The sequence below is a fragment of the Bos taurus genome, chromosome 27, assembly GCF_002263795.3.
Source record: "Bos taurus isolate L1 Dominette 01449 registration number 42190680 breed Hereford chromosome 27, ARS-UCD2.0, whole genome shotgun sequence".
Lineage (NCBI taxonomy): Eukaryota > Metazoa > Chordata > Mammalia > Artiodactyla > Bovidae > Bos > Bos taurus.
This window is the reverse complement of record NC_037354.1, coordinates 13,705,218-13,726,452: the sequence shown is the minus strand read 5'-3', so window position 1 is coordinate 13,726,452 and position 21,235 is coordinate 13,705,218. Positions and strand designations below refer to the sequence as shown.

The following is a 21,235-nucleotide window of genomic DNA, read 5'->3' as shown; positions in this document are numbered from 1 at the left end:
GGTAAGATTGCAGTTACAAATCAATGTAAAATGTAATAAAGAACCCAAATTTGTAAGAATCTGTACTTAGCATGTGGATCATATGGGTAGTACATGTGTTTAAAATATAAACACCGCACAGTGTTGCTGTCTATAAATTATAGAAACAGGTCAAATTCTGTTATGCTGAACTTAGAGTAACTCTATTCTAACAAAAATAGATCTAAGCCAAGGTTAGTGTTTTGTTGACCTTGTTACAATGAAATCTGCTAGGATGAATAATTCAGCACAACAAATACTTTTTTCCAGTCTGTGTTCACATAACAGTCTCTTGCTATAATGAAAAAAAAAAAAAAAAAAGGCTCAAATCGAAAAACACTGTAATGAACGGCATAATACATGAAGAAGGAGTCAGTTCCGACTGGTTTAAAAGCTAGAGGCCTCCATCACATAGAATTTTTAGCCCCTGTTACCTCCAGAAATTCATTACAGCAAGCATTTTTTTCCCATGGCATAGAAACAAAAGTTTAGTAGCTCCAAACTGGGTGAGGGCTAATAGGGTCACTGAGTGATGGTTCTTAGGGAGGCCTGGGACTCACTCACGACAAAGAAATTCCAGGACAATGAAAGAATGCGGACACTTCCCTGAAGCTGAAAAGGATGTGACCTGAATGATACTGAGGATTTGCTTGATTCCTTGAAAAGTTGAAAAAAAATGGTATGATAATAAAAAATGCCAAGCACGTAAAATCAACCTATAGTTGATTTTACTGTAAAATCAACGTTAGGATTTTAGCCGTTTCACACTAAATGGCTTTTCAAAACGCTAGATGTGAAACGGCTTTCCAGAACACAGTTGAGAGGAAAATGTTAACTCAGCATTAAACACAATCAGGCACTAACTGGATTTTCCACCTTTTAATTTTTTAATGAAAAGAAATCCTCCAATTGGTAAATGCCGGTCGGTACCTTTGGGACTCATGAGTGTTGCTTCCACAGCCTTTCCGCCATCCCCACATCTGGCTTCATCAAAAGGAAGGCACTGCTCCCCTGTTCCTGCCACCACTTCGGCATTCTTAGTCAAGTCTTTTGCACCCGTAAGTGACTTCGGGCGATAAATCCTGCGGGTGTTAGTGTCAGAAACATACAAATCTCCTGTGACTGGATCAGTTGCAAGGTAGTACCTGTGAGCTGGGTTGCTGCTGTAAGAAAAGATCATACAGAAACATCACAAAAAAAGTTACTCCTAAAACACAGAAATTAAAAGCAAAATAAAACAGATGATGAGAAACTAATTATAAACTGCGACTCCTCATCAATGACTAGAAAATGAACAGCACTGTAAACAATGATTTAAAAGAACTGGTGCCAATGACTCTTTTCCTTATCTCTTGTTGAGGATGTAACAATTTATTAAACAGCCATCTTAAAAGTAATTACCTTTAGAAGGCAATATGCTTCCAACCTAAACGAAGAAGCAAGCTCTTGAAATATTTTTGGTTCAATGCAAAGCCATTAACACACAGCCCTTGAGTGACAGGCTTAAGGATTATTCCAGGGGAAGGGGGTCTCTAACAAACTCTCCAGTCAAGTGTAACATTCTAGTGATTCTACTTGCATCTCATTGTAAGGAAATCTCCGGTTTTCTCTTGCAATCAAACCAAAAACACCTGGCTTCAAAAACGGAAAAAAAAAAAAAAATTTTTTTTTTGCAGCATGTGGGATCCTAGTTCCTCAACCAGGGATTGAACCATTGCCCACTGCTTTGGGAGCTCAGAGTCTTAACCACCTCCAGAGAAGTCCTGATGCCTGAAATCTTAAATGCACTAAGACATACTGTGTTCCTTAATGTGGTAGTTTATTACTTTGTACTGAGGTAAAAAGTTACATATCATTATAATATTCAGAAAAATTTTGCAGAGGTTTTTTATTCCCTCCAATAGTCAGTCTGGTATTGGCAGAGTCGCTCTTCCAGATATATATATACAGCTGTGACACAGTCGTAACTCAGTCAAGCTGGGTCTATTTTGGAAGGCATGACATTGGAAAGATTCTCTAGTTTTTCCTCTCTCTCTGATTATACACTAATTATGATACAGTTGGTTGTAAACATGTACACACACATTTTATCTTCCTGCCAGCTGTAATATATATATGAGCATAACCTCTGGACCACGTTGCCCGTGTTTGAACATCAGCTTCATCACTAAACTGTGTGACCTTGAGCAAGCCAGCTAACTTTGCCTCAGCTTCCTTATCTGTAAACGTGAAAATAATGCAGATTTCATAGGCTGTTGAGAGGGTTACATGAACTAGTGCAAGTAAAATCCTGACAGCAGCGCTGACCACACAATACATACTCATGAGCATTAGCTATTCTTAATACTGACTTGGGTCCTGTCTCCTCTTACACTGCACTGTCTTTGGCCTTGTGACTCAAGCCTGTGTAGAAGTGTAATAATTATTGTTAACTAAACTAAGTGTAATAATTATTGTTAACTAAACTGTAACTTGCCTTCTGAAAATGTAAATCAGGAAAACAGAATTCTCTAAACTTGAATAAAGGTTCAATTTGTTTCTTTAGTCCTACTATTATTCTGTAATGTCAAAACTACCAAAACAATGCAGATCCTTCTTAAAATATCCAGTCTGAATGGTTTCTAGTTGAATGATGCTACAGGTAAATGAAGAATGCATACTTTTTCATGGTGCCCCTCATTTTGAGAAGAAAACAACAGATTTCTGAGACGCCTGCTTGAATAGCGGCGGTATACTCTTTAGCTATAGGGCATGAGTTTTCTTGGTCCAAAAATAATAGACATTCAGGTCATAAGCTTTGCATCTATTGACATCACTTTTATTCCAGTGGAATGGTAAAAAGACAAGGTCCAAAGTGATGCTTTATATTTTCTGTCCTGAAGCATCTCCTTCCTTGAAGACACAGAGATTTCTAAATCAAGCACTATCTGCCAATGGCTTTAAAAATGTCCATCAAGTGAAGGCTCTAATTTTGCACGGAAGTCTATTGTCCAGAAGAACAAATGTGGAGGCGTATGCAGCCCTGGAGAGGAGCATTCGCCTCTGGAAATATTCCCCGCAGAACAGCAGGAAATGAGAGCGAGCTCCTTTCCCTACAGTGCAGCCTGCCATGGCAAATTAGAACTGCTTCTTGGGGCCCAGTTTCCCTTAAATGGGGAAAAAAAAAAAAAGGGGGATCTGTATTGAAACGCTCAAAGAACAAAAAAGTGAGTGTGGAAATTTTCAGTTGATAGACTTGTGGCAAGAAGCTCTGAGTAGCCTGTGTGATGTGTTTCGGATTCAAGGACACCTGATTTAAGCAAAGAGTTTTCTGAAGGGGGTGTTGGTTCTTGCTCTTCCAACTTCCTGCAAAGCCAAAGCATTGGAGAGGCTGGGGTGGTGGTACAAATGGGTGATGAGCTTTTATATCAGTGATGTATCTCCTGTGAAAATGTGAGGCTATGATGACTGACAACTGTCAGATGCTGGTAACGAGGGTGCAGGATATTTACCAAGTGCACAGTTTGGGGGAATCTCTGTTCAGCAGAATTATATACAATAGCCTTCTTGGGTGACCAACTGATTTTTATTTCAGAAAGGTTTATGATAACATTGAGACTTCAACTAATAGCATCAAAACCAAAGAAGCTGAGATCAAGTTAAGAACCTATGCTATACTATACTGTGCCTGAACTCTTAACTCACCCTGAATTGTCTAGATCCAAGCTGTCTTCTCTAAGTCTTACTCAATTAGATTATAGATTTAGACAGATCCAGTGGTAAATGCAGACTAGGTTTCCTCATTTATTTTATCATAATTCAGTCTTCTTAGACTAGAGAAATATTTGCAAAGGACAAGCTGCGTGTAGAATGTTAGTCTCTCAGTCGTGTCCAACTCTTTTGCAACCTCCATGGGCCTGCCAGGTTGCTCTGTCCATGGGATTCTCCAGCCAACAATACTAGTGTGGATAGCCATTCCCTTCTCCAGGAGATCTTCCCGACCCAAGGATCGAACCTGGGTCTCCTGCATTGCAGGCAGATTCTTTACCATTTGAGCCACCAGGGAAGCCCAAGCTATAGAATAGATATTATTAACACTTATAAAACTTTTCAGTTGGAAACTGTACCACAGCCCTTGGAATACAGAGTTTTTTTGAAGGTGTATAAATTATACTAATGCATAAAACTATGATTTTCTGGCAAACAAAAGATTGTTTATATTATTGCAAGCAAGGTTTTGGGTTTGGGATGTGATATTTTTGTGCTTGCTTAATTTTTAACTATGAAGTCAATGACAAGCGCTGAATCAAATTTTTAGAGTCTTCTATCTAAACTTTAATCTGTTCAATTTCACAGACCTGTGATTGACATTTCTTTGATCTTTTAATTGGTAATATAAAATTCACAAAGTTGATTTTTAGAATTACATGCTGAAATGCCCCTTGGCTGGTATTAGTTAATGAATTTAGTTTACTTTGTTTTGGAATTTTAAAGAATTGGATCAGGAATGAGCTAACATTTACTACCTACAAAAGGGGTTTGTTAGCAAACATACTAGGAACATCATAGGGGGAAATGTTGAACATATATAAAAAAAACTTACTTTCTAAGCATTTTGGAAGCTCTCATTTATGTAAAAATTTAATATGTTGGGTAGTATTTATATCAATTAATTAAAGTATAGCTAGCCAATTTGATTTGATACAATATCCTGACATATACTTAAAACATTAGGTATGACAGAATACTCTGAATGTTAAAACATTAGGAATGCTTTTATATTTATTTTATTATTCAATATATTTATTATTTCCCCCATCAGTCCAATTAATGAGACTGTTGATATGCTATGAAGCATAGGAAGAGGAGAAGAAACATTCATTTTTCTTCTTTACTTCATCATTAACAACTGACTTCCCTGTTCATTTTTATATATTTAGACATATTTTTCTTTTTCTTTCTACCACCTTTCCTAAGTCTTTCATGACCTGTGTGCTAGCCAGGAAAGTGGGACTAAGGAGAAAGCCGGGTAGGATCCTTTCGTTGTTGTTGTTCAGTCGCTCAGTCATGTCTGACTCTCTGTGACTCCAGGGACTGCAGCCCGCCAGGCTCCTCTGTCTGTGGGATTCTCCAGGCAAGAATACTGGAGTGGGTTGCCATTTCCTTCTCTAGGGGGTCTTCCTGACCCAGGGATTGAACCCGCGTCTCCTGCATGGACAGGTGGATTCTTTACTGCTGGGTCACCAGGGAAGCCCAGGTAGGATTCTATCATCTGATACAAGGAACATGATATTGGAGGGTAAAGAGGAAGAAGCATCTGTAAAGAATTTTCATTTTTTAAGCTAAATGAAGAAGCTCTGATGAGCTGAAATACCTTGGTTTTGTTAAATCAATTTTGATAAATTAGTTACTAAGCAAATGAATCCCTAATTTTTGTCAATGATTATTATCATCTGTTTGATGATGTGGACTTAAAAGCCTTATTTTTTTATTTTCTTACATCTTTCTCTTTCTCATCACTTACACACTGTGTCCATTCTCTGCCTTCCTTTATCTCATCAGCTGATTCCTTCATGACTCCTCAGACTATTTCAGGTACCTAGCATCTCATGGTTTCACATAACAGCTTCCTAACTGATCTTCATGTCATTGTGGACACTGACACCAGATTCATCTTCCTAAAAGGCCACTCTGAGATGCTGCTATCTTATTCAACATCAGACCACGGTTCCCCACTGTCTGCTACTCTGCAGGACCGGAGAGTAACTCCTTAGAGCCATCAAGGCCCTGAGCTCTCTGACCTTAACCTGCCTTCCTACTGATCTCTCGTTACTACCAACACGGTCATTTTGATGTTATCATAATTTTGAACTGGATTGAGTTTCTCTTAGAACATGTCCCACTCATCTCTTGTGAGCAAGTAACTTGACTTGTTCTATATTCTTTCTTCATGACTGCTCTCCTTTCTCCTGGTTGTTCTGTGTCAGCAGATTTCATTTTAGACCTGCGTCAAATCAACCTTCCAGGAAACTTTCCTTAAACACACCCCCATTTCCCCGTAATCTCTCCCTTCACAGACAGTGAAAAAGTGTTAGTCGCTCAGTTGTATCTGACTCATTGCAACACTATGGACTGCCAGGCTCCTCTGTCCATGGAATTATTTAGGCCAGAACACTGGAATGGTTTGCCATTCCCTTCTCCAGGGGATCTTCCTGACCCAGGGATCAAACCTGGGTCTCCCACATTGCAGGCAGATTCTTTACCATGTGAGCCACCAGAGAAGCCTCCACATATTTACTCTCGAAATACAAGCCATGTGATTAGGTGTCAAAGAGTGATATTGATGATGTCATTTAGTCTGTTACATGTACATCTTGTTCTCCCTACCGGATTGTGAGTTCTGAGAGCATGGACTTTGTCTCAATACTACAATCTGTCCAAGAACCCAGCACATGGTATGTGATCAGTCAACACAGATTTAATAAAGACGGATATCAATTTAAAACCTAAACCATTGTGTTTTACATGGATGGCACATAAAGCAAATGCAAGAGTCCATGTTTAGCAGGGATAATGTACAGAGAAGGATCATGAGAGAGGGATTACAATGAGCACCACTGCCAAACATCATGTGCTAATACAGAATGAGTTCATTGTACAAAGTATTGTTAATAATGTAGCTCTAATCTCACAGACTTTTTTCTAGAGAGATGACAGTTCTACATAATTTATCAAATGATTGTGAAATAAATATAGCTTTTTATAAATCCAGGGAATTAGCCTATAGAAACCTGGCCGCTTGGACAGATGAAAACTGACTATGTGGTATAGTATAAATAAATTAAAAGACGCTTACTCCTTGGAAGGAAAGTTATGACCAACCTAGACAGCATATTAAAAAGCAGAGACATTACTTTTGCCAACAAAGGTCCGTATAGTCAAGGCTATGGTTTTTCCAGTAGTCATATATGGATGTGAGAGTTGGATTCTCAAGAAAGCTGAGCGCCGAAGAATTGATGCTTTTGAACTGTGGTACTGGAGAAGACTCTTCAGAGTCTCTTGGACTGCAAGGAGATCCAACCAGTCTATCCTAAAGGAGATCAGTCCTGGGTGTTCATTGGAAGGACTGATGTTGAAGCTGACGCTCCAATACTTTGGCCACCTGATGTGTTGAACTGACTCATTGGAAAAGACCCTGTTGCTGGGAAAGATTGAAGGTGGGAGGAGAAGGGGACGACAGAGGATGAGATGGTTGGATGGCATCACTGGTTCAATGGACATGAGTTTGAGCAAACTCCTGGAGTTGGTGATGGACAGGGAGGCCTGGCGTGCTGCAGTCCATGGGGTTGCAAAGAGTAGGACGTGACTGAGCAACTGAACTGAACTGAACTGATGTGGTATAGTGTAAAGAACACGCTTTTCAGACTGGTTCAAATCTCTGTTCCCCATTTCTTAGTTATGTATCTTGGGGGAAGAGGCATAACCTCCTTGAGCCTCTCTTAGTTCCTGTGTAACCTTGAAGGGCTGCTGTGTGGGTGTGCAACACTGTGTATCTGGCACTGTGCCTAGCCTGGAACAGCCCAGCCTGTTAAAAAGGTGGCTGTTTTGATCATTTTTTCTGTATTGCCTCCAGCGTTTCTGCATTTAGTTGGTGTACACACCAGCTTGTCTTCTCTTCTCCACAGTTACTAAAAAGACCAGGCCAGAACAATTTTGATATTCAGCTGTGGTTTCTAACAGCAGAGCTTTTCATGCTTAGAAATCTGGAGAAATTCTGTGCTAGTTTCTGCATGTGGCTGGGCTATTAGTTGATAGCGTAAGATCAACAGGGGAGCTTAGGTGAAGGTCTTGGGACTGTGGATATGGGTCGTATGGGTATGTGACAGCTACACATCTTTTAGCTGACCTTTGCTTTTTATTTCCTAGTTGTCAATCTCTGCACAAAGGTTTAATTGAGTCACATGGATTTATTCATCTCAAGGACTTCACGTTAACTATCACTAACTTTTCTATCCAATATCATTGTATTAGTTATTTTAATGGCCAAACTAGATTGAGCATGTCCAATATACCTTGCCTGTTTTTCTTTTTGCTAGCTTTACTTTCAAACATATTCCGCGCCCCCCTCCTTTTTTTTTTTTTTTTGCTGTCCTGAGGAAACCTTCTCAGTTAAAAAGTGTCCATACATTATACAAGCTTGTCCTGTACCTTCTCAGCTAAGTGTACAGAGCAAATAGAATCTGGAAAACTTTGGAGCCTATATATTTGCTTTAACGACATTCATTTTGAGCCCTGAAGAAAGTCTTTTCCTCCATAATAATGTCAGTGGAAACACTTCTTCTTAAAACTCAAATCTATTAATTCTCTCAACTTAGGAAAATACACAGTTTAAATGGGGTTTAAAGCCAGCAAATTTGGAAAACTCAGCAGTGGCCACAGGACTCAAAAAGGTCAGTTTTCATTCTAATCCCAAAGAAAGGCAATGCCAAAGAATGCTCAAACTACTGCACAATTGCACTCATCTCACATGCTAGTAAAGTAATGTTCAAAATTCTGCAAGCCAGGCTTCAGCAATATGTGAACCGTGAACTTTCAGATGTTCAAGCTGGTTTTAGAAAAGGCAGAGGAACCAGAGATCAAATTACCAACATCCGCTGGATCATCAAAAAAGCAAGAGAGTTTCAGGAAAATATCTATTTCTACTTTATTGACTATGCCAAAGCCTTTGACTGTGTGGATCACAATAAACTGTGGGAAATTCTGAAAGAGATGGGAATACCAGACCACCTGACCTGCCTCTTGAGAAACCTATATGCAGGTCAGGAAGCAACAGTTAGAACTGGACATGGACAACAGACTGGTTCCAAATAGGAAAAGGAGTTCGTCAAGGCTGTATATTGTCACCCCGCTTATTATACTTATATGCAGAGTACATCATGAGAAATGCTGGGCTGGAAGAAGCACAAGCTGGAATCAAGATTGCCGGGAGAAATATCAATAACCTCAGAAATGCAGTTGACACCACCCTTATGGCAGAAAGTGAAGAGGAACTAAAAAGCCTCTGATGAAAGTGAAACAGAAGAGAGAAAAAGTTAGCTTAAAGCTCAACATTTAGAAAACGAAGATCATGGCATCTGGTCCCATCACTTCATGGCAAATAGATGGGGAAACAGTGTCAGACTTCAGTTTTGGGGGCTCCAAAATCACTGCAGATGGTGACTGCAGCCATGAAATTAAAAGACACTTATTCCTTGGAAGGAAAGTTATGACCAACCTAGATAGCATATTCAAAAGCAGAGATATTGCTTTGCCAACAAAGGTCAGTCTAGTCAAGGCTATGGTTTTTCCAGTGGTCATGTATGGATGTGAGACTATGAAGAAAGCTGAGCACCGAAGAATTGATGCTTTTGAACTGTGGTGTTGGAGAAGACTCTTGAGAGTCTCCTGGACTGCAAGGAGATCCAACCAGTCCATCCTAAAGGAGATCAGTCCTGGGTGTTCATTGGAAGGACTGATGCTGAAGCTGAAACTCCAATACTTTGGCCACCTCATGTGAAGAGTTGACTCATTGGAAAAGACCCTGATGCTGGGAGGGATTGGGGGCAGGAGGAGAAGGGGACGACAGAGAATGAGATGGCTGGATGGCATCACTGACTCGATGGACGTTGAGTCTGAGTGAACTCCGGGAGTTGGTGATGGACAGGGAGGCCTGGCATGCTGTGATTCATGGGGTTGCAAAGAGTCAGACACGACTGAGTGACTGAACTGAACTGAAATACACAGTTTAAACTACAGCAGCAATGAATTTACCAGGAAGTCAGTAAAGCTTAACCTTTAGGGCTCCTCCACTTGTACGAGTTCCTTCCAAGTCCAAGGGCCCCTGGCAGCATGTTCATGGGACCTTATGTTTTAAAAAATTCACCAAAGTAAACTATCTTTAGTTTCTTCTTCTTTAACCTAGGCCCCCTAATTGAATAAGCTTTGGGCCCCATAGAGCAGATCTGCCCTGGCTATTGGTCAAACTGAACGCTCCTCAAACTCTCCCAAGTGTGCTTCAAATGTTGTTCTGTTCAATACGGCTTACAGTCAGTACCTGAAATTTACAGGTTTCTTTTTTGTTACACAGAGATGCTCATTATGATGGTTTTCTGTGACAAAATTTAATCTGTTAGCCAACGCAAAAATATTTTTCAAATTATATTGCACAATATAGGCTTTGCAATATGCTGTATCATAATAGTTCATTTGTGCGGTTTTCATTCCTTAGATGTTCTTGGCTGCTGAATTTCCTCTCATGATAAAATGTTCTTAGAAAACAATGTCAGAGAGACAAGTTGACACATACGAAGGACATTCAAAAATACACAATAACCTTTAAGCAAGATGCTTACCTATGTCTAAAATCTTTATTTCTTGGTGGAAGCAGATAAAAAAGGTGGAGAAAAAAAGCATAGTTAGAAAAGGTTTCTATATAATGAACTGAATACTGAGATTTTAATTATTTTATGGAAAATTGCTAACTTAAGCAGAACTAACACTGGAATGAATTTTGTAGGTCAAGGCTTATCAAACAATTTATAGAACAGAATGATTTTGATAAACATGCCTAATGAACAAAGCAAAAACAGCAATTTGTTACTTTAACTACTGGCATTATGGTTAATGAGTTAACCCAACTTGAAGATTTGATATTCCAGTTGAAAGTTATAGGCTTAGTTTGTTTACTGTTATGTCCTAATATTGTAGGAAAATATTTTATGCTTTAATTTCAACCAATGTGAAATAAAGGTGTAACAACTTATAACACAAGGTTTTTCTAAAGATAACTATAGAAATTTAAAACCCATAGTTCTAGCTTATTGGAGTATAGAAAATTCACTGGAACTGGTGAGATTTTTATATCCTAAGTTAGTTTATACTCTTTCATACATTTATGGCACAATATACACGTGTTGGGCTTTTCCAAATTTGAACCAAGAATTTCACTGCTTTCTAAGGAGAATTTTAAACACTAGAAAGGTATGTTTAAGTAAATAAATTAGTACACCATATGCAACATTATTTCAAAATAAAAGCATGTTTCACTATGATCAAAACCCCCAAATAAGGAGAGACATACCTTAGTTCTAAAACGCTTGTTACGTTTCCAGAAGGGAATATGCGCCGAACATAGTTGAAATCCCCCACGTACAGACTGCCGTCGATCCCACACGCCAAAGCCACTGGGGCCAAGAGTTTATTACCATCGGCTTGACCGTTGCAGCTCGGGCACGAGATGCTGCGCCTTCTTCCATTGCCCATGATACTGCTCACCACGGGGGGCTGCTGGGAGATAAACTGATTCTCCCCGTTTCCCTTGTACAGGATACCTGGATGAGATAAAATGCATTTTTCTTACGATAAAAGGATTGGGGCTAGTGCACTGGGACGACCCAGAGGGATGGTATGGGGAGGGAGGAGGGAGGAGGGTTCAGGATGGGGAACACATGTATACCTGTGGCGGATTCATTTTGATATTTGGCAAAACTAATACAATTATGTAAAGTTTAAAAATAAAATAAAATTTAAAAAAAAAAAAAAAAGGAGTAAAGTTGAAAAGTTACCAGGTTCAGTACAGAAGCCACAGTTTGGTGCCTTTTCGATTTGGACTGGGAAAACTTTTATCTAAAGTTCTTTCAGAAAAAGCTCCATTCAATGACCCACTGTAAAATATTATATAATAAGATATATGCTGCTGCTGCTGCTGCTAAGTCGCTTCAGTCGTGTCCGACTCTGTGCGACCCCATAGACAGCAGCTCACTAGGCTCCCACGTCCCTGGGATTCTCCAGGCAAGAACACTGGAGTGGGTTGACATTTCCTTCTCCAACACATGAAAGTGAGAAATGAAAGTGAAGTCACTCAGCCGTGTCCAACTCTTAGCGACCCCATGGACTGCAGCCCACCAGGCTTCTCCATCCATGGGATTTTCCAGGCAAGAGTACTGGGGTGCCATTGCCTTCTCCGAATAAGATATATAGGAGAGAGCAAAAAATGCTATCCGTTATTGGTTTAAAGAATGTCAGGTGAAAGAAACAAAGGCCTAACAAGAAAAATTAGAAATTGAGTTCTCGACACCAGTGATTCTCAAACTTGGCTACACGTTGGAACTGACAGGGAAGTTGTATAAACTACTCATGCTGGGATCTCATCCCGAGGGATTCTGATGTAATTGATCTGGGGTGCAGCCTTGGTATTGAGATTTTTAAAAGCTCTCCAGATGATCTTAATGTGCACGCAGCCAAATTTGACAACCATCTCTACACAATATTCTTTGAAAGTGAGAGTCGCTCAGTCCTGTCTGACTCTTTGCGACCCCATGGACTATACAGTCCATGGAATTCTCCAGGCCAGAATACTGGAGTGGGTAGCCTTTCTCTTCTCCAGGGGATCTTCCCAACCCAGGGATCGAACCCAGGTCTCCCGCAATGTTCTTTAGGGTGCAGCAAGTTTGCCTAATTGTTAAATGATGTTGAAAACATTCCATATGAACCCAACTAATAAAAATATGTACCAACAATATGACTTTCTTCCTTAGGAGTTTATCACTGAGTTGTAAAAAAATTAAATACACTTTACAGAAAACAAAGCTAGAAAATATATATCAAACCTTTAACATATTACTATACCATGACAGAGTATTTTTCTTGCTTATACTTCAACTTGATATGAAAATGCATGCACATGTAATTATTCAAAATTTCAGACATTACAAAATTGGGAAGGGCAGTTTATCATTTAAAGTGAATTTTGCTTTTAGATGTGAAAATACCAATAATTTTAAGGCAAGATGCCAGTCTGCTCCATTTTGGTCTTCAACAAAAAGCTGAGAAAAAAAAATCCTAAATAAATATTTTCAAAGTGAGAAACTAGATGTGAGTGGAGATTCTGATTTTACTCATTTACCATTATTAAACATAGTTCACCGGTTGCATTTTGCTATGATGTAACTGGATGGTCAGCTGTTATTGTTCCACACGTTCAAGACACTTCTCAATATGTTATTATCTGTAAACCACCTGCTGTTTATACATTTTTTTTTTAACAGATATACTGTTAAAAGAATCAATCCCAAGGAAGTACCAACAGGAAGCTTGAGAAAGTGTTTTTTCTTCCCACTTGGGGGTAATTTTAAAGTGAAGAAGAAAGCAGAATAATGGTGTTCCTCTTAGAGCTCAGCATTTTTTAGGTGAATTCTGCTGTTACTTTTCTAATGCTCTGCCACATGGGTGATGTAATAATCATGGCGAATTTACATAAAGAAATCAGGACTGAAAAAACAAGTTTATTCAAATTTAGGGAAAATCGTCTAAATAAGGCTTGATCATAAAAACAGACAAACGGCATTTTGCCTTGAATATTCAAAGAACACATTAATGATCCCTAAGATCTTTCTGTGATTCGTTATTCGACAGTGATGGAACTATAATTTCCTAGAACAGCCAGTTCTGTAATTTTCATCAGAAAATCCTACAAGTCAGCCTATGGCTCGCCCGCATCTGATTCAGTCATTACTTAGAACGATCGGTCTTTCATGATTCTCCTCTGTTATGACAGAATAGAAAGATGAACGTTAGAATATTTATTTCCATGTTCCAGGGTGCCTGTGCAAACACCTGTCACTGTCTATGTTTCTGCCTTCTCGTCTTCCTTACTGTATTTCCATTGCTCGTCCACCTTGTCACGATTACAAATCACTTTGTTTATTCGATTAGACACACGTCACTTTGAAAAGCCACTACTTGTCAAACTGCTCTGGGATAACATTTGAAATCGCATTCAGTTCACTCTGTGAAGTAGGTTACCTCGCATTTTAAAATAATATATATTTTATCATTTATAACTTTTTGGGGAGGATGGAATTTGGGATCAATTTTTACATCCGACCTGTTATTTTAATAAAATTTAACCATCTATTATTCTCTGGAAGAATGTGTGTGTGTATTTTTATTAAATGTATCCACACACAGAACATTTATGAGTTTCTTATTCTTCCTGAATATTACACTGAGTGCTGAATATCATACATATGGCTTTTCCTGAAGTTTTTGGCTTGTAGTCTTTTTACTGGTTCATAATTTCTCGGGTGAAATCTTGCGGCTAACTGGTTATGAACTTTACCCTAAAATCTCATAATAATGAAAACACGTGGAGGTTTTTCTCTGGGTTTGTTTATAAAGAACTTCTGGAACCTCCCCTGATGGCTCAGGTGGTGAAGAATCTGTCCTGCAATGCAGGAGACCTGGGTTCGATCCCTGGGTTGGGAAGGTCCCCTGGAGAAGGGAATGGGTACCCACTCCAGCAGTCTTGCCTAGAGAATCCCATCGACAGGAGCCTGGTAGGCTACAGTCCATGGAGTTGCAAAGAATCAGACACGACTGAGTGACTTTCACAGCAACAGGAGGAATACAGCAATACGTCAAACCATGTGAAATATAATTGGAGAGACTATCAAAATGTATCCTTTACTTATTTCAATTTTTTGGCCATGCCATGTGGCATGTGGGATCTTAGTTCCCCAACAGGGACTGAACGCACATTCTCTGCATTGGCAGCACAGTCTTAATTGCTGGACCACCAGGGAAGTCATAACCGTAGAGAATTTAATCAAGAGTGGCCACTGGCATGGCTAGCACAAGGCTTTGCATTTTAAAAGACTGAGGTTAAGCCTCGTGTGTAACATCAGAGGCGGAAACCACCACTGCTTTAGACACTGCTAATGATCAGACAGGACATGTGGGACAATCTTTTTCTTACTATTGATTAACGCATTCAATTCTCTTCTGGAGAAGAGAATGTTCAAGTCCTGGATTTAGAAGTTTAAAATGTATCCTCTTCAACTCCAATGAACATTTTTTTCAAAACAAAAAGAACCAGTATCAAAGCAACATTAATTAGAAAAAGTACCCATCAATCATAGTTAAATATTTATTTAGTTGTACTGGATGCTTGACTCAACATTCTGTACCTCTGAAAACTTCTGCTAAGACAAAAGCTAATTTTGACAAGACCGTGAAATCTCCTCCTTTGGCTGTTTGTAAGAGAAGAGCAGAGAGTTACTAGCATGGTAAGACTTAATTTCAGTTCAGTTCAGTTGCTCAGTCGTGTCTTACTCTTTGAGACCTCATGGACTGCAGCATATGCCAGACTTCCCTGTCCATCACCAATTCTGGGAGCTTGTTCAAACTCATGTCCATGAAGTCCATAATGCCATCCAGCCATCTCATCCTCTGTCATCCCCTTCTCCTCTTGCCTTCAATCTTTCCCAGCATCGGGGTCTTTTGCAATGAGTCAGTTCTTAATATCAGATGGCCAAAGTATTGGAGCTTCAGCTTCAGCATCAGTCTTCCAATGAATATTCAGGATTGATTTCCTTTAGGATTAACTGGTTTGATCTCCTTGCAGTCCAAGGGACTCTCAAGAGTCTTCTCCAACACCATAGTTCAAAAGCATCAGTTTTTCGATGCTTAGCTTTCTTTATGGTCCAACTCTCACATCCATACATGACTACTGGAAAAACCATAGCTTTGACTATACGGACCTTTGTTGGCAAAGTGCTGTCTCTGCTTTTTAATATGCTGACTAGGTTGGTCTTAGCTTTTCTTCCAAGAAGCAAGTGTCTTTTAATTACATGGCTACAGCCACCATCTGCAGTGATTTTGGAACCCAATATCACCGTTTCCATTGTTTCCCCACCTATTTGCCATCAAGATGGGACCAGATGCCATGATCTTTGGTTTTTGAATGTTGAATTTTAATCCAGCTGTTTCACTCCCCTCTTTCACTTTCATCAAGAGGCTCTTTAGTTCTTCTTTGCTTTCTGCCATAAGAGTGGTGTCATCTGCATGTCTGAAGTGACTGGTATTTCTCCTGGCAATCTTGATTCCAGCTTGTGCTTCACTCAGCCCAGCATTTCTCATGATGTACTGTGCATACATCTGACTCAATGGATATGAGTTTGAGTAAACTCCAGGAGTTGGTGATGGACAGGGAAGCCTGGTGTGCTGCAGTCCATGGGGTCGCAAAGAGTCATACATGACTGAGTGACTGAACTGAACTGAACTGAGCATTTAAGTTAAATAAGCAGGGTTACAATAGACAGCCTTGACTTACTCCTTTTCTAATTTGGAACCAGTCCACTGTTCCATGTCCGGATCTAACTGTTACTTTTTGACCTGCATACAGATTTCTCAGGAGGCAGGTCAGGTGGTCTGATATTCCCATCTCTAAGCATTTTCCACAGTTTGTTGTGATCTACACAGTCAAAGGTTTTGGTATAGTAGATGAAGCAGATGTTTTTCTGGAACTCTCTTGCTTTTTCTATGATCCAGTGGATGTTGGCAACTTGATATCTGGTTCCTCTGTCTTTTCTAAATCCAGCTTGGACATCTGGAAGTTCTTGGTTCACATTCTGTTGAAGCCTGGCTTGGAGAATTTTGAGCACTACTTTGCTTGGATGAGATGAGTGCAACTGTGCAGTAGTTTGAACATTCTTCGGCATTGCCTTTCTTTGGGACTGGAATGAAAACTGACCTTTTCCACGTCCCATGGCCACTGCTGAATTTTCCAAATTTGCTGGCATATTGAGGGCAGCACTTTCACAGCATCATCTTTTAGGATTTGAAATAGCTCAACTGGAATTCCATCACCTCCACTAGCATTGTTCGTAGTGATGCTTCCTAAAGCCCACTTGACTTCGCATTCCAGGATGTATGGCTCTAGGTAAGTGATCACACCATCATGGTTATCTGGGTCATTAAGATCTTTTTTGTATGGTCATTAAGTTCTTCTGTGTATTCATGCCATCTCTTCTTAATGTCTTCTGCTTCTGTTAGGTCCATACCATTTCTGTCCTTTACTGTGCCTATCTTTGCATGAAATGTTCCCTTGGTATCTCTTATTTTAGAGCAAGTTACCTTAAGGTTCTGCCTTTCTAGCAAAGTTGTTGAGTTGCTAAGTTGTGTCTGACTTTGCAACCCCATGGACTGTAGCCCACCAGGCTCCTCTCTCTATGGGAATGTACTTGTATATTATCTGAGATGTAGCCAAAGAAAGTAAAAGTGATAGTTGCTCAGTTGTGTCTGACTCTGCAACCCCATGGACTATGCTGTCTATAGAATTCTTCAGGTCAGAATACTTGACTGGGTAGCCTTTCCCTTCTCCAGGGGATCTTCCCAACCCAGGGGTCAAACCCAGGTCTCCTGCATTGCAGGTGGATTCTTTACCAGCTGAGCTACCAGGGAAGCTAGCCAGGATGTGGGTAAATGTTGGTAATACAGCAAAGACAACATAATTTGTTTAACGTAATTAATGTTCTTTATGACATGAAGTTGGTCACATTTTGCAAGTAATTTATATCTCTTGGTTTATGAGATCTGACATGTGTTTCTCAGAGCATATTTATCTATCAGATCTACAACAAGTAATACTCTTTAATTCTTGCTTTCCTTTTTCCAGAGTATTTTTTCCTAATATTTGTAAAGTCAAAAAACAGTATATGTAACCCAGTTTGAGTGGGAAAAGTTTTTCTTTCCCTCAAATGCAATCTAAGAAGAACTGAAAAAATTCTAGATAGTGAGAACGGGCTACTTTTTTAAAGATTAAGATCTATTAGAGCAATGGCACCCCACTCCAGTACTCTTGCCTGGAAAATCCCATGGACAGAGGAGCCTGGTAGGCTGCAGCCCATGGGGTCACGAAGAGTCAGACATGACTGAGTGACTTCACTTTCACTTTTCACTTTCATGCATTGGCGAAGGAAATGGCAACCCACTCCAGTGTTCTTGCCTGGAGAATCCCAGGGATGGGGGAGCCTGGTGGGCTGCTGTCTCTGGGGTTGCACAGAGTCGGACACGACTGAAGCAACTTAGCGGCAGCAGCAGCAGAAATATTTTTGTAAAGCCACTTGGAATTTTAGTTTTTTCTTTACTTAAAAAATCCCCCTCCCTCCATTTTTCATAAACCTACCTAAAGCACTCTGGATCAACTCAAGTACTTTCTAGGAAAACTACGTTGGTGATGAGACCGTGAACACTGTGAAGTTTATTACACAGTTTCCATTTTAAGCTTTTATAGTCTTTAATCTATTTATGATTTTGGTCATACAATGTGGCATGTGGGAACTTTGTTTCCCAACCAGGGATCAAACCCATGTCCCCTGCAGTGGAAGCATGGAGTCTAAACCTCTGGACCACCAGGGAATTCCTTGAAGTCTTTAAAAATATACTTTTTGTCCCCCTGCTAATTCTGATCCTATAGCATGCATGGGATAAAATGTTGCTCCAATTTAACTGGTTTGAAAGTGAATGATATTAACTATCTGTGGACAAGCTCTTACCGTTCTGAACATCCAACACATGATGCTTATTTAATGTCCAACCGCCCATATTGGAAGCATCCAGTTCGTAGCCTTGCAAAATGGCAGTCCTCTTCTCCCACAGAGTCAGGTCCAAACATGACTCATATTCGTATCCCACTGACACTGGAATCAGAACAAATCATGGTTCATCTTCCCAGCCACAGGCAGAAATGCAATTTATTTTATTATCTTGATAAAACTGCTTTTTTCACAGATGTGCTCTGGAGATCATATTTCCACTTATTTGTGAACAGAGTTTATTTTTTATATGAGAAGATTTGATCATATAAAAGGTGGTTTTTGAAAAAAAAAATGATCTCCAAATATTATTTTTGTATTGACTTAATAGAAAACTAGTATTTTTCCCTACACCACTTTTTCACAAAGGGTCCATAGTACAAAATGAAGCTCAGGTTGAGCAACTGGGGAAGTCATTAGTTAGATTGATAAATCAGCCCCAAATGTGATCAGACAATAACAACAAAAAGCACTATTTACTATCTGAATAATCAGAGATGCTTAGTCTCCAAGAGTATTAAGCTATGGAAAATATTTATGCTAAGTAAGATTTAATAGAGCAAACAAAGATAGCCAGGTTACAACATTATATTCACATGCTCTTATCAGGAATAAACAATAAAATTAGCAGCAGATTAATAGGAACAAGTCTCAAAAGGAAAACTTCAGAGTTCACAATGAAGCATGGATTTTAAAATTTAGAACAAAGTGAAGGGAGAAGAGGCAATTATCTGATCTGAACAAATTCCAGTCCAAATTACATATTAATTTCAAGATAAAATGCCTACTGTATTTTCAGGTAACATGTTTTCCTTTTGTTTTTGGTATTCTGAGCCTGAGCCTGGAGCCACAGTATGCATATCTCAACAGATCAAACTCTGATTGCATTGTCCCCTCATGCGGCAAAACAACTGGTTTGATGGTTCATGAATATCATCCTGCTGAAGTGACTGGTCCTTCCAGTCAGAAGAGCTGAAATAATTTTTGGACATAAATGTTGTCTGATGTCATGTTAAAATATCATTATGACTTGAAACTACATGTTGTTAGATACTGAAAATGTAAAAAAGGTTAATGAAAATTGAGATAAAATTATAAAGGAAAGAAGAAAATGAAAAAAGGAAGGGACATGATGAGGAAGAAAAACATGAAAAAAAGGATATGAAAACCTGAAATTTCACATTCATCATATGGAATCACATTCCTTTTTCTTATGGTAGATCTAAACCAACCATTTACAACCTTTCTAGGCAACCTTACTGGCATCCTCTCTGCTTATCCACGGATTTCCTTGGATTGTAATGAATTTCATGTTAATTCTGAGTTCAAGACAGTGTTTTTGGTGCTGAATATAATACATTTACAAGGGACTTACCAACAGCTTCAGACAGACCATAGACCTTTTGATTATATGCATCTGTTTTATCCCATATAAACGTATAGGCCAAGTTCGGTGATGCAGGAAACCACTTTTGAAAGAGTCTTCCTACGACAGCCACCATCAGATGCACCTTCATTAAATTAAATGGGATAACAGACTGGGTCATGGTGATCTTAAGTACTGACTTATACCCGGCAGCCCTGGAACTCAGGTAGGAAAGTTTCAAGTCTGTTCCTGGAATTGTGGTTTCTTCATGGAGGACCTAGGTTTCAAAAGAAAGCAGAAGTTGCAAACGGGGATCACGTATGACTATTAGGTAAAACACATTGAAAAGAATGCAGCAAAGCAATTAACAATAAGATAAGATCCTAAAGAGTCACTATCCACAAAGATGCATTTGAGATGTTATCTTATTCAATAATTAAAAATAACGCTGCTGCCAGCTCAATGTTTTCTCCTCCTAAAAGCGTCCTGTCATTTATCTTGAATTAATCACAGTTCAGGTGTTACTTCTAATACAGGAAATTTTGTGACTGCTCCATCAGGCTGACATGCACTGCCTTGTTAGTTTATAGTCACCGTGGATTCTCACTAACCCATCTTTCACCCCCGTTGCCCTGGAGAATTAGAGCAGACGTTTGTAAGATGGTTCGCTCAGCACAGAAATATGGCCCAGGCCAAAGATCTGGCCCACGCCAGCTGGCTCATTTCGGGGTTAAACCTACATCTACAGCCTCATCAACTGACTGGTCACAGCCCAGAAAGACAGGAATGGTAACAAAACAGACCAATTCACTTGGGATAAACTGTAGCAAACTCCATATTCATGTTGGAAGGTAATATAACAACAGCACACTCCCATAATTAGTTAAACATTGAGCTTGGACTCATCGCTGATTTTTGATATGATGGTACATGAACTAATATTTTCAAGTTGCATAAATTTCCCCCCAGAGAACAATTAACGTATGTTGAATGTCTGCAAAAGATGCTCGATATACACTGCTTGAATTGAAATGAATGTAAAGAGTTAATATAATTACCTGCCTAAAAATTATCTGTTACAAATTTTAAAAATCATATTCCTAACCCCACAATGTACCCATCAGTGTGACTTGCTCAATGAATGCCAATAAATTTATCCTGACATATGCAAAAATACATTATGCCGAAACAGGATTTCAGTATTTTGAAAAAAATCTATGCTATGTTGTATATAAAATAAATCCAAATAATTCAGATTCTACTTGCTAATAGTGCTCCTATTAGTTTGGTTAATAATAATAGCTCTTCTTAGGGTCAGGCTTCCCTGGTGGCTCAGATGGTAAAGAATCCATCTATAATGCAGGAGACCCGGGTTTGATTCCTGGGTCAGGAAGATCCCCTGGAGAAGGGAATGGCTATCCACTCCAGCATTCTTGCCTAGAAAATCCCATGGACAGAG

General features: G+C 39.3%; 1 protein-coding gene across 8 annotated transcripts in view; it reads right to left on the bottom strand.

Annotated features, from left to right (window-relative positions):
* The window catches only part of TENM3 (teneurin transmembrane protein 3), a 1,022,495-nt gene that overhangs the window by 47,986 nt on the left and 953,274 nt on the right, over positions 1-21,235 (bottom strand). For 5 of the 8 annotated variants that reach the window (XM_059882199.1, XM_059882198.1, XM_059882197.1 and 2 more), the window contains 5 exons: positions 19,786-20,053; positions 18,372-18,515; positions 11,117-11,366; positions 10,389-10,409; positions 949-1,181 (listed from right to left, as the gene is read on the bottom strand). In XM_059882199.1, the coding sequence (XP_059738182.1) occupies positions 949-1,181; positions 10,389-10,409; positions 11,117-11,366; positions 18,372-18,515; positions 19,786-20,053 (916 nt within the window). The remainder of the gene's footprint in view (positions 1-948; positions 1,182-10,388; positions 10,410-11,116; positions 11,367-18,371; positions 18,516-19,785; positions 20,054-21,235) is intronic. The other 3 variants (XM_059882202.1, NM_001205307.3, XM_059882203.1) reach the window with 2 other exon arrangements.